At 46.0% G+C, this 13,904-nt stretch overlaps 2 protein-coding genes across 6 annotated transcripts in view; both read right to left on the reverse strand.

The window, feature by feature from the left end:
• NPHP1 (nephrocystin 1) overlaps window positions 1-4,371 on the reverse strand; it is an 83,507-nt gene extending 79,136 nt beyond the window's left edge. For all 5 annotated transcript variants that reach the window (XM_053664704.1, XM_053664706.1, XM_053664705.1 and 2 more), the window contains exon 1: window positions 4,265-4,371. In XM_053664704.1, coding sequence (XP_053520679.1) covers window positions 4,265-4,333 — 69 coding nt within the window. In that variant the 5' untranslated portion in view covers window positions 4,334-4,371. The remainder of the gene's footprint in view (window positions 1-4,264) is intronic.
• A 3,209-nt stretch (window positions 4,372-7,580) lies between these two features.
• On the reverse strand, window positions 7,581-8,507 carry MTLN (mitoregulin). The gene is made up of 2 exons (XM_037166316.2): window positions 8,209-8,507; window positions 7,581-7,667 (listed from the first exon to the last, which is right to left on the reverse strand). The coding sequence occupies exon 1, from the start codon at window positions 8,505-8,507 to the stop codon at window positions 8,337-8,339; it is 171 nt and encodes a 56-aa protein (XP_037022211.1). The 3' UTR covers window positions 7,581-7,667; window positions 8,209-8,336.
• Window positions 8,508-13,904: the final 5,397 nt, after the last annotated feature.

The raw sequence follows: 13,904 nt of genomic DNA on the forward strand, positions 1-13,904 counted from the left end.
ACCCCAGAATGTTCCCAGAAAGTATGTACTCTTTTAATATATATATAATTATTATTTATTAGTTATCTATAAACTTATTTTTCAGAGAGAGAGGAAGGGAGAGAAAAAAGAGGGGAACATTGATCCGTTTCCTCTTGTATGAGCCCAGACTGGGTATGAACCCGCAACCCAGGCATGTGCCCTGACCAGGAATCAAACAAGCAACCTTTCAATTTGCAAAACAATTCCCAACCAACTGAGCCACACAGGTCAGGGCTGTGTCCTTCTGTGTAATCCTTTCACACAACATATTTTTGAGATAATTCTGTATTGTTTGTTGTGTGTCGTTTGTTCCTTCTTATTGCTTAGTATTCACTGTATGATTATTAGTTTGTTTATCCTCATTCTTAGGTCTTATACCTTGACTTTGTGTTTTCAAACACTACATGTAACTTTGTCAATGTATCCAAAACAGAGCTATTTACTTCTGTTGGGTTCTTTTCTTTAAATGATGTGAAGACACAGTAGACAAAGAGAAATAGAAGTCTACTAGCTTCTCTACTTTTGCTATTTTTCATCTGAGTGTTATTTCCACCACCATACACCTGGTGACCATCATCACCTCAGGCATGAACCAGTTGTGCTCCTGTCTCCTGGACACCAAGTTGAAATCTGTTCTGTGTTTCACTTTAGGTGCCCTCTGTGGGGACAGAGAAGAATGAGCTCACACTATTGAAGAGCCCTTCCTAGACAACAAGGGTATCCAAGGCTCCTGAGCTAATTCTCCAGGTAGAATAATCCTTGTCAATAGTTTGTTTTGTTTCATCTTTATTTTAATAACAATTTTGGTAGTTTACACCTCAAAATTTTCCCGGTTCTCTCAATGTTCCACTAAATTACAATTAGATACAGAACTATATTAAACATCTAGCCAAAGGTCAGCTAAAGTCAACACCTCACCAAGTTTTAGATTTACCACAAGAGTATCGTGTTTTTCTTGCACCACTATAATCCCAGTAAAGTTACTTAAGAAATATTTATCCATCAAATCTTTGGTACTCTTTAATTGAGAGTCCCAAACTGGATAAAATATGAGCATTCAATAAATCTCTTGTCTGCCATAGATTATAAAATCATCTGATTTAGTGGAAAAACACTTGGTAATAGATGAAATGGAAAAAGTTAAATCAACAAAGTAAAATAAGAATTTCAGAAAATAAACAACTCACTTTTTTATTTTTTAAGCAATATACCTTTGGTATTCAAAATCATGACAATATCAAAATGGTTGGAGAGAAACATAATTATCCTGAGCACACCACCAGTCACCATTCTAGCATGTTTCCTCCATATGTGTATATATATCTACATCTTATTGAAATATTGTATATTCAAATTTACCTTTTTCTAAACTGACATTTTATCACAAATAGTTTCCCTAATACTGTACATTAAAATCTCTAACAAAATTTGGGACTTCCGGCCAAGATGAAAGCATAGGTAGACACACTGTGCCTCCTAGCACAACCAAAATAAGGAAAACAACAATTTAGAAACAAAAAACAACCAGTACTGACAGAAAACTGAACTGTATGGAAGTCCGACAACCAAGAAGTTAAAGTAGACACATTCACCCAGACCAGTAGAAGGAGTGGAGTCCAGAGGCCAGAGGGAGAGGGGTCGGGACAAAGTGGTGGCTGGCAAACCCAGATGTGCAAGGTGGCAGCGGACCCAGCAAGGTGGCAGACTGTGGAGGGGCACAGCATGCAAGGTGGCTGGCAGACCAGGGGTCCCACATTAGTGCGCAGATAAACCAGGCGAAACTGGGGAGCAAGACAGACAGAGCAACCCAGGGTCCCAGCGCAGGGAAATAAAGCCTCAAAACAGTAATTGAAAATACCTGTGGGGGTTGAGGTGCTGGGACAGACCCACAGGGTCCTGGAACATACACAAACATACCCACAAGGGAATCAGCACCAGAAGGGCCCAGTTTGCTTTGGGGAAGTGGGGGAAGTGACTGAAATCCAGCCGAGACTGGAACAAACGCCATTGTTCTCTCTCAGGCCCCTTCCCCACATACAATGTCACAATCCAGTGACTGGGTAGCCCTGCCCTAGTGAACACCTAAGGTTCCACCCCTCACTACGTAACAGGAGTGTCAAGACAAAAAAAAAATGGCCCAAATGAAAGAACAGATCAAAACTCCAGAAAAAATACAACTAAGTGACAAGAGATAGCCAACCTATCAGATGCACAGTTCAAAACACTGGTGATCAGGATGCTCACAGAATTGGTTGAATTTGGTCACAAATTAGATGAAAAAAATGAAGGCTACACTAAGTGAAATAAAGGAGAATGTATAGGGAACCAATAGTGATGGGAAGGAAACTGGGACTCAAATCAGCGGTGTGGACCAGAAATATTCACTAGAAAAGAATGAAGAAACAAGAATTCGAAAACATGAGGAGAGGCTTAGGAACCTCCAGGACATCTTTAAACGTTCCAACATCTGAATTATAGGAATACCACAAGGAGAAGAGGAAGAGTAACAAGTGGAAAACTTATTTGAACAAATAATAAAGGAGAACTTTCCCAATCTGGCAGAGGAAATAGACTTCCAGGAAGTCCAGGAAGCTCAGACAGTCCCAAAGAAGTTTGACCCAAGGAGGAACACACCAAGGCACATCATAATTACATTTGCCAAGATTAAAATGAAGGAGAGAATTCTAGAAGCAGCAAGAGATAAGGAGACAGTTACCTAAAAGGAGTTCCCATCAGACTGTCAGCTGATTCTCAAAAGAGACCTTATAGGCAAGAAGGGCTGGAAAGAAGCATCCCAAGTCATGAAAGGACTGGATTCATAGAGAAACCCAAGATTGCTCTATCCAGCAAAGCCATCATTTAGAATGGAAGGGCAGATAAAGTGCTTCTCAGATAAGGTCAAGTTAAAGGAATTCATCATTACCAAGCCCTTGTGGTATAAAATGTTAAAGGGACTTATCTAAGAAAAAGAAGATGAAAAACATGTACACTAAAATAACAGCAAACTCACAATAATTAACAACCACACCTAAAGCAAAAACAAAAACAAACTAACAAACAACTAGAACAGGAACAGAATCATAGAAGTGGAGATCACATTGAGGGTTATCAACAGGGGAGTGGGAGGAGGAGAAGGGGGGAAAAGATACAGAGAATAAGTAACATAGATGGTAGGTAGAAAATAGACAGGGGGAGGGTAAGAATAGTATGGGAAATGTAGAAGCCAAAGAACTTATATGGATGACCCATGGACATGAACTAAAGTGGGGGAATGTGGGTGGGAGGGGGTGTGCAGGGTGGAGAGGAGTGAAGGGGGGGGGAATGGGACAAATAGCATAATCAATAAAATATATATTTTTTAAATCTCTAGCAAAATTTTAATCACAGTACTATAGCCCCTCCCAAGTTATGTATCCATTCTCCATCACTGATCATTTCAGACTAGTTGTATCTAGTCTTTTCTATGATGAGTAATACTGTGATGAACACTTTTATGTATTAATATCTCCCAAATTTTAAAAACTATGTACGGTAAATTCCTGGAAATGTAATCAGCAGCCTAGGAGCATGAAAATTTGCCCCACCTCATCCACTGCTTTGCAGAGTTGCTGTACCTTATAGACCACAGCAGTGCATGCAGGTGCCTGTTCCATCAGCCTCCCCACTACTGAGGACTGTGATTTTTAAAAGGATTGTGGATCTTTCCTTTGCAATTGCTTATCTTTGAAGTTAACTTTTCTCATGTATCTTAATTACTTGCATTTCTCCTTTAGTTCAAGTCCTTTGTTCTTACTCGTTACTCTTTGACCATTCCCAGTTCGCTTGAGTTCAGGGGATTCCCACAGGAAAAGCCTCCATTGGAGAAAGGCTGGAGGGAAAGTGGTCTAGAGACCGCAGAGTGGTGGTGGGCGCAGAGGAGACTGGAAACGGTTACTGTTAAAAGGATAGATTCCGAGTTGAAGTGGGTAAGGGAGGTGCCAAGTTCGGAGAGGGAAATGTTAGGGTGAGGGTGCTCAGTTGAATGTCACCGCTTCGGGAGGCTAGGTCCCTGGGGTCGGGTTGGGAGGAAGAGGAGTCAGAACTCGGGTTAGGTGAGAGATGCTGAGATACGAGCATTATAGTTGGGAGTGTCGCCCGTGGATCTGGGCAGCTCCCAGGATTCAGACACCGAGCTTTCGAGCTTTCACCCTGCCAGAGCCCAGACAGCCCCACGGCTCAGGCCTCGAGGTACAGCCAGACGTACCTGCTGCTTCAGCTCCCGACCCTGGCGCTGCAAGGACTGCAGGGAATTGCGAGACCGCCACGCCAGCATCTCCTCCGTCTGCTGGTGGCGCGCTGGTCGTCAAGGAAACCGCCTCTGCGACCCCACAGTGACGTTGGTGGGTGACGCCATCAGCACGCGTCCTCCTCAGAGCCTCGCACTCACGAGCTGGCGTAAAATTTGCTGGCAGTGGTGCTCTGTCGCGTATCCCTGTCGTTGCAGGCCGGGAGCTCTCGGCGCCCGGCACAGGTGGTCTTTTTTTCCTGGACAACCCAAAGGCTGGTGGTAGAGGTAGGAGGATTCCCACAGTCTCCAAAACTGCACGACCCACAATACCACACTATTGTCGCATGCCTGCTGGATCCCTCTGTGATACGCCACTAATTTTCTGAATCCAGTTTTGCTTAAGATACCATGTAAGCATCTTAAACTTAAATTTACTGCAAGGACAGCTTCCTCTATGGCCCTCATGGAACACACGGTTCTGCTGCATAGTCTGTTTTCAAAAGGCAGTTATTCTTTGCAATTGGGGGTATTGCTGAAGTTTTCATTTCATTCTATTTGCATTTCTGTGAGGACGCTGATTCTGTCCTATAGCCAAGTTGTGAGCAAATTATGATCCGCATTTTACATCTCTCGGATTGTAATAACATTTCCCCCAAGTGGAACTGGATCCTATAAATCCAATTCCCAAACTCCACTACACTGAGTAAGAATATTAATCTAAGCTCACTTTTCAAATGATGAACCACCCTAATATAAATAAATGTCCTCCAGTACCATACACAACTTGATTCCACAGGCCCAACTGCCATGTTATTTATGTGTGGTTTTTATCTTCAAGTATACTATAAAGTGACAAATGTCCACCTCACTGAATTTTCACACTGAACACACCCCCATATAACATCACCCAGATTAGGATACGAAACATTACTAGCACCCCAGTAGTCCTTCCCTCCTGGGTCCTATCCACCTCCACCCCCACCACACACACACACATCAAAACATTACCCTAAGTGCTAAAAGCAAAAATTTTTTTGCCTTTTTGAACTGTGCAATGAATTGTAGTGTGTCCTGGTGGCTTGTCTGGCTTTTCACTCAACATGCTTATGAGATACACTTGTATCACTGTGTTGTAGTTTTCATCCTGGTATTTCACTGTGTGGTGTACTCAGACTCATTCCTGCTGCGGTTGCTGAGCATGTGGGTAGTTTCAGTTTATGGCTATTATAACTAGTGCTACTATTTATATATGTACATAGTGAGAACATATGTGCCCAAACAGTATTGGGCCACAGGGCATGTTTTATGTTCAAGTTGAGTAGATACTGCCTATTTCCCCAAAGTTTTACTGATAAATTAGTACTCCTAAGTGATCTTGTGAGAGGTAAGAAAAAAGAAAAAAAGTGCACTAAAGACAATTCATCATTTATGAAACCCTTGTTTATTTTAAAAATTGTATTTATTTTTAGACAGAGGGGAAGGGAGGAGAAAGGGAGAGAAATATCAATGTTATATGTGTCTCCTGCACCTCCTGCTGGGCATGTGCCCTACTGGGAATCTAACCAGCAACCCTTTGTTTCACAGGCCAGCACTCAGTCCACTGAACCATAGCAGCCAAAGCTAAATCCTTATTTATTTTAAATGTCTATAAATAAATTGAGGAAAAATATCCTCTATCTGATTTATAGAGATTTCCATATAATGGAAATGGAAAAGTTACAGGATCGTGAATATAATTTAACTCTATGTTGGGAAAAATAAATAAACCCCCAGTATATATGAGTATATATATGAACAATGAGAAGGATGCAAAAGACGGCTTTGATTTTACATGTTCTTGTACCATATTCAGAGTTACAAGAATTTATTCCCTGTGGGTCCTGGAACATCATCAGCATCAAAACGGTGGGGTTGGGGGCAGGGGTGGGAGGGGTCACGTACTTTGATGAGTGAAGTCTGTCATTTTAGGGTATATGACTGGCATCCTACCCCATCTCCCAACCTCTTCATTGCCAATTTTAGCTAACATGGGTAAAGTAACATGTCCAAGTGAGACAGCAGTTTTAGGAGGGAAAAACAATCACATTTAAGAAGGGTATGAGGTAGAGTGCTAGAGGAGAAATGGTGACGGACACGATATTAAGGGGAATTGCCCACCACAGAGCTGGGGACACAGAGCCACGGTGTAAAGAGGGAGCAAGCAGAAAACAAGGGAACAATTAAAAGTGGCATTGGGGTGGCTGAAAACCACATAAGCAGCTAGACAGGACTTGGGAGGTAGGGAGGGAAGAGTGGCAGATGCCCAGAGGGGCAGGGATGACAGAACACTGAGGTGAGACAGGAGAGGGAGATGAGTGTGTCAGCGGGCTACACATAACTAGTAGGAAAGGGAGCGACATTGGAACAATCAGATCCACCAGGAACATAGCACATGAAGAGGCCCAAAGAGGCTCAACTGGCCGTAACCTAGACGCTTAACTGGGCATAAACCAACAGTCTGGGAGCACCACATGCCTCAAGAAACCTACCTCATCTCAAAGAGCCTCCACTCCTGGAGCCCCAATGAGCAGTGGTGACTGGGATACTTCAGCAAACTGCAGCCCAGATGGAACAGAGCTGTAGAACCAGCATTTCAGTCCTTCAGTACTGCGTTCACAGAGTGAACTTAAGGTTGGAAGTAACGAAGGATAATGGCCCCAGTAAAATGGAAAACAATAAAGCTTTCTGTGGAAACAACTTTTCTAAATTTTCTAGTTAACATGGAGCTGCCATTACATTGGCTAAGACAAAATTAATCTTTACAGGAATGAACAAGGGTGGTGTTCTAGAAAACATGTCTTGCAGATCCAAAAATAACCAGGGACTTGGTCACTTGCTCTTGCTTTTAGATACAGTTGGGATTTATCACCAAACTCTATTCAAGAGAGTTTCTCCTTCAAATGCCTATTCCGTAATGATACAAATGAAACTTTTTGCCAATAAACGTATACTCTGTACTTAGATTAAGTTGTCACTCCTGGAAGTGCAAACGCCTTAAATATATCGCCATTACCTCGGTTATTTTTACACAGCCTATTACATTCCTCATCAGGTCCAGTAAAACAACGGACCAAAAGGACTCCTACTAGTGCCTTAGACAACTCTGTCTCACAGTTGTAGCAAGGAATTCGCATAGATTCCTTAAGAAACAAGGTATCTGCTCGACACTAACAGATTTTTGAAAATCCAGCTCTCCTGATGCAGGGAACTGCATGGCCAGCATATTCCTTTTCCTTTTAATAAAAAGTTCAAAGATGTTTAAATTTTTATTTTTTAAATAAAACATTCATAAATGCAAGAAGTAATGTCTGTCCAGTGCTCAATATCCATCTTCAACAAGCTATTGAAAACAGAAAAGAGAAAAAAAATGAGAAATACATAATCATTAACTTGAAATTATCCTCTTGTAGAGTTACCGAGACCCTGAACATTTGCACAGCTCCCATGAAAAAAGCCAGGACCAGATGCAAGACCGGACTTCCAGGCCATTGCCCTTTCCACTTTGCCAGGCTGCCAATAACCCAGGGATTCAAACTGGAGTTTACAAAACACCAATGCAAAGACTAGGGTGCTACCAAGGAAATTACTGGCAAGAATGAGAAGGGGGTAAAAGGTGGCAGGGACACCTAGGTCAGACCTCCTTTCTCCTTCCCTTCTTTCCAGTAATGGTATTTTATGATGAATGCGGTGGCACTGCACGTGGTAATTCCCAGTTAATATACGCACTTAACTGAACTAGGACACCACCGCAAGCTACCGGAGACACAGAAATTCCTCCTTTTCCTGGCGTCTGTGGGAGCCAGCCGGCTGCTGTGAGCTGTCGCCCGAAACCCAACCCCACGCCAGAGCCTCCCCGGGCGGCCGCTCTACGTGCTGCTCACCGACACTCTGGCGGCAGGAGCCTGGCTCGGTAGGCGAGGAGCGCGCGCGGCCCGCCTGGCTTCGGAGGCTGGACCCCGGCAGGCGAGACAACGTGGGCGCGCGTGGGCCGGCGCAGCAGACGCCCGGGTCAGGCCAGATCCAGCTTCTTCTGCGTCACCGCCAGCTTGTCCTGCAGTCTCCGCTTCCTCCAGTCCAGGTAGCGCCTCCGCAGCCGGTTCGCCTGCCAGCCCACTAGCACTCCGGAGGCGAAGGCCAACAGCACGAACAGTTGCACCTTCCTCTCGGACACGTCTGCCATCACGGCTCTCCGCCCGCAGGGCCTACGCGTCGGGTGAAGCCGGGAGCTCGTGCAGAGAGGAGGCGTGTCCAGTGCCCGGCACCGCCTTCCGCGGGGAGGGCGGGGGAGGAGGGAGAGGGGAGGAGGGAGCGGGGCAGGAGGGAGAAGGGAGGAGGGCGGGGCAGGAGGGAGAAGGGAGGAGGGCGGGGCAGGAGGGAGAGGGGAGGAGGGCGGGGCAGGAGGGAGAGGGGAGGAGGGAGGGCAGGGCAGGCCCTCTGCGAGCGGCTGGGTCTGTGGTTTGCTGGGGTGTCACTCCTGCGATCACTTTACATTACCCAAAACTTCTTAATAGACTGCAGACTCTCCTGTGGGCTTGATGAAGTAAGCAAGCATGTTGGGGAAGCCCGAATAGCAAAGCACTGATGTGGCCTCTAGGAATAGCGGCACCCTCAACCAACAGCAGCCGAAGTTGGAGCCCTTCGCCCAGCAACGACAAGGAAATTAACTGCCTGCGGCTGAGCAAGGTGGGAAGCAGATTCTTCCCAGCTCGTTCTCCAGCTGAAGATCTAGCCTGGCTGATGCCTTATGAGACCCTAGTAGAGGACCAGGGTGCCCGAACTCCTAACCCATGGGAGTTGTGGCAATCTAGTACACAGCAGGAGAACATTATTTCTCTGTTGTGAAATAATTTCTCTGGCTTCTCTAATCTACCACCAATGAATTTCATGTAACACCCCCACACACACACACTCGCATCTCCTTCTTTGAGTCTAATGTATAAAATAAGCTTCTCCAGAGCATTTTCTCAATCTGTTGAGATTTTGCTTCCTGGTAATTGTCATTAGTTTGGCTCAAATAAACTTCTGAAATTCTCTACAGATTAGGACCTTTCTTTCTTTCTTTTTTTTTTTTTTGATGTTTATTATGTCAACATTATTAATCAATGTTACCCCAATAAATTTAAATAAATAAAAGAAAGAAAACTAAGTCATGAAAGGAAGACCACATACAGAGTCTGAACTCTGAGGCTGGGGCCTCACTGTTCTGCTCACCTTACTGCTCACTGTTTGTTTTTCTCCTCACTGTTTCTTGAGCTCACCAGGCATGGCTAAGAACTTGACTGAGAACATTTGCATGTGTAGTCCTGCTGCCTGGCATACTGTCCTCTCATGTACCTGCATGACTAACTTCCTCACCTCCCTTAGGTTTTTATCAGTTGTCACCTTCTCCAGCAGGCCTACCTGAGTATTTCAAAATCACAAAGCCAGCCAACCCTGCTCTCTGGCACTCCTTAGCTCTGTTTTCCTGCTCTATTAACCTTTTCCATAGCACTTACTGCCTCCCACGTGCTGTAGAATTTTCTTACTCATCACATTTACTGTGTGTTGCCCAGTCCCCATAGTCACATAAACTCCTGGAGGCAGAAATGTTTGTCTCAGGTGAACACTGGCGTGTCCTCAGTGCCTGCAGCAGAGGCTGGCACTCGACAGATGCTTGGCAACTGTTCGGTGCTGAAGGCAGCACAGCACAGGCAGGGATGGCTTCTGGGTGGCTGGCTGAATGGACTCTTGGGAGATAACTAGGATAATCAGAAGACACTAAATATCCCTTGATTTCAGTTTTCTCATTTGTGAGTTTGGTATGATCCTATAGCTCTAAGACATATTTTTTTTCTAAGACATGTTTAAAAGCCAGTGTTGACAGCCTCAGTATGGTCAGTAGGTTCTGTTACTTTAAGCAAAACAATGTGCAATTGGTTACCACATGTTAACCGATGTAAACAAGAGTTAAGTTTCTGTGGCATCTCCTCAATGTAATAACAAAATGACTGAATGAAACAATGCTATTTGAGGACCTGCTGTACTTGGGCCACCGGTATTACTGCAAATCTGAACCTTGCTTGAAATTCTAAGTGGCCTTTGGGCTAAAAATAAAACAGATCATATACACTGGAGCCTTGGACATGGGAACACCTAGGTTGCATTTAGCTGGCAGAGAGACCTTATTTTAGCCGGAGGAAACTCTGGCCAGAAAGGAGAATAGAGCTGCCGGGAAGGAGGCAGGTGTGTAAGATTTCAAATCCCTCTTAAAGAGCCAGAGTGTCCCTGGCTTGACACTTTGGATTTTTTTCCTAGGCTTTGTATTGTTTCAATGGAACATTTCAATAGAATTGATAATGGTCAGCCAGTTTTGAGATGATGCTTAAATTGGGTTTAACAGGTTGAATAGTCAAGTATAATAATCGAATAGATTACAACAGAGCCTTTTCAGTGACTCATCAACTGCCACTGTTGAGTTTGCTATTTGAAGTGCTCGCCAAGGGAAAGATGTTACCATGCATAGTTCTAGATTTTTATTGGTTGTAAGTTTAATTAAGGCATGTAATAGAATCGGTTTCCTCTGCATCTCCAGGACCCAAAGCAACAGAGCACTCATTTTACAAAGCCCCCATAAAAGATGTAGCTTCACCATGATTAAAAGGGAGCATTCAACACAGTAGGCCCTTGAATTTTGGCTGGGAAGAACTCTTGTGGGGCCTGTGCCCACTCCGAGTCTGGGAGTCTAATCGCCAGAACCATTGCTTTGCAGCCTCTTCCCCCGGACTGTGGGAGGTGAGAAGCCCCGTGCGGTTGAGTGCTGGGCTGAGCTCGCTCGACTGCTGCACAGGGCACACTGTGGGAGGCTGGGACCAGGGGAGGTGGGCAAGCAGCACGAAGCAGATGTGTCTGGTTATGTGATCCACGTGTGAATCGTTTCCTCCCATGCTGTGGGGAGAGCTGAGCCTGGATTCTTCCCTTTGGCAGGATCCAAAAAACACTTCCTCCGCCTCTCCAGTCTGTCATTCCGGGGACGTGCACGGTAGAATGGCCCCCTGTAACCTTCTCAGAAGAAGCAGGAAAATCCCCCAGGTAAGACACCAGCCAGGCTCCTCCTAATTCTGAACTGTGTGGTCATCTATAATTCACTCATGATTTCAACAAGTACAGGTTTCCCCTCTATCCAAAAGTAGAGGTTCCTATGAAGTCTTTCTTAAGCCGGCTTGGTGTTCAGTGAAGTAATTACTATTCATTTCTACGGAAAAACCTTTGAGCACTCCCAGACCCAAAATTCAAAGCAGGCACAGTGGCTTTACTTTGTTCATTATGATCAAAATGTTTGCTTTTGTCCAGTTTTGCATTGAAGTGTAATGCCCTTATGAGATCTCTGAGGCTTTTTCGATACCCTAAGGACACAGCTTGCTAAGGGACACACAGAATCAGTGCATATAAAGCCCCAATGCTCCCAGACAGGGCTCCGAGCTGGAAGCTGAGGTGCTGAGGGTGGTTCTGGGGAAGGAGCTCAGTGGACCCGCCCTTGCTGCTCGGAGGCCGCTGCCTCTACCCAGACATGCTCAATGCTGTCTTTGCTCTTCCCCTTTTTGGTAAAAGCGAAAATCCTCCTCAGATTTCTTTCAGTTAGCGAAGACAGGTACTGATGTAGGTCCTTCACCAGTTTTTGCCTTCCTGTACGCCTAGTTACCTTACAGGAACTAGTTTTGTTCTCATTTGGTCAGACCCCTACTCTGGATACAGAGTCGCCTTCCCCTCACACAGTGTTTCTGCCGACTGCCATCTGCAGACTCGCACAGTCCCTCGTCCACCAGCATGGTGTTCCACTCCGAGTGGCTTCTAATCAAGGGACTCCCTGCTGCGGGGTCCAGCGTGGCCATCAGCCCAGGCTCCCGGATGTGCTGGTCTTTCCCGGTTCCCCATCATCTGAAGCAGCTGACCCGGCAGAATGGAGGAACCGGCTGCGACTCTGAGACAAAGCACCACTTGGTGGCCATAGCGCAGGGTCTGGGCAGTGTTCCCAGGAGGCTGCTGAGACTCTCAGTCAGGGTCCATTACATCGCACTGATCTCCGCATGGCCTGGATTCACACGTCCATCAGTCAAGGGTGGACATGGGTGTGGCCCCACCCACTACCACCCATGTTACTCCTAGGGATTTACTGGCATAATTTATACTTTGTGTCCATGTGACCCCATGGGCAGGGGGTCTTCATCCTAAGGGGAGAACTTCCACCAGGAAACACACTGATTTCGCTGGGCTGAAAACCGAGACAGCCGCCTGGCCGCGGAAGGCTCCTCACATTTCTGAATGAACGAGCAAAGAAGGGAGAGGCTGCGGGCTGGGTGAGCGATGCTCACGACCAGGGCAAGCTGGACTGCTGCTCCATAGTGAGGATGAAAGTACAGGAGGTTCCTCAGGGCTTTCTTGGAATTACCAGGCCCTGTGGCCAGAGTCAATTGAAAATGATAAGAAACCAATCCAGGCATGACCAGTGATGGCCCTGACCCTTCAGGAATGAAGCTTAGTGTCATCCATCAGGCAAGAGCCTCAACTGGCTGAGGTGCTCGCTGAGAATGAAGGGAATATGGAAGAAGTGGGCAGTAGAAGAAGGTAAATTTAAATCTCAGCTCTGAAGGGTGACCAGCTACAAAAGCGTGGATTTGACTGCCATGTTTGTTTCGTATTCACTTGTGAATAAGTTGGGATGCTTGTATATATTTTATATGTTAGTTAAGTTTACATAAATGTAAAAAATATAGATTGAGTGATATGTGACCCTCCTGCAAACATGGGTCTCTTCAGGGTGACAGGCAGGGTACTTGGACATTGGATGCCCAAAAATGTGATAAATTGTCCCTCCTCTGCTATACCATGAGGCACAAGAGCTATTAAATATTGTGACCTGCAGGATTGGCTCTCAGGAGCTTCCCAGCCCTGCAGCAGAAATCACTGGGGCACCCTTGCCTTCCCCCGGCCTCGATTAGCCCTGAACCTGGCACACCTCTCTCCCTATGGGGCTGTAGTCACACCTGTCTTCCCTTCAGCAGGTCATGTTCCTGGAGGGCTGCGTCATGTCAGGAAGGGCCCGGGCTGCTGGGAATCAGCACTGATGGTCACTCCATGACTGCACAGCAAAGGCCTCCCTGCAGAGCCAGCCTGCTGCCTCCGAGTGCCACTCCCACAATTCCAGTGGAGGGGGAGACCAGGAAGCCGGGGAGCTATCATGTTTAAAACACCAGGCGGTGACCCCTGGCTCCCAACCATGGCTCCCCTGGGCTGGGTCCTCTGGGTGAGCTCAGAGCAGTGTCTGTTACCCACTGAGATGGGAGCATTTTGGTACGTTATTGTAGTAGGTATGGCCGTGTGCATGCATGCACATAGGTCATCAGTTGCTGGCATCTCCCTGCTGGATCCCCCACTGCCGCGTGTCTCATCTTCGAAAGCTCATCACAGGAAAGGCTCAACCCCCAGCCTTGTGACACAACCACAGCACAAGACTGTGGAAAAGAACTCAGCAGTCCCAGAGGGACCCTGGGGGCCCACAACCTTTATAGCTCAGGCCCAGCTGCCCCTTCAGAAAGTCAGA

This window comes from Artibeus jamaicensis, unplaced genomic scaffold, assembly GCF_021234435.1.
Source record: "Artibeus jamaicensis isolate MK-2021 breed Jamaican fruit bat unplaced genomic scaffold, CSHL_Jam_final contig_384, whole genome shotgun sequence".
Classification (NCBI taxonomy): domain Eukaryota; kingdom Metazoa; phylum Chordata; class Mammalia; order Chiroptera; family Phyllostomidae; genus Artibeus; species Artibeus jamaicensis.

What these genes read in the sequence shown, in the direction of transcription:
- MTLN (XM_037166316.2), bottom strand. Translation starts at nt 8,507, where the DNA reads ATGGCAGACGTGTCCGAGAGGAAGGTGCAACTGTTCGTGCTGTTGGCC.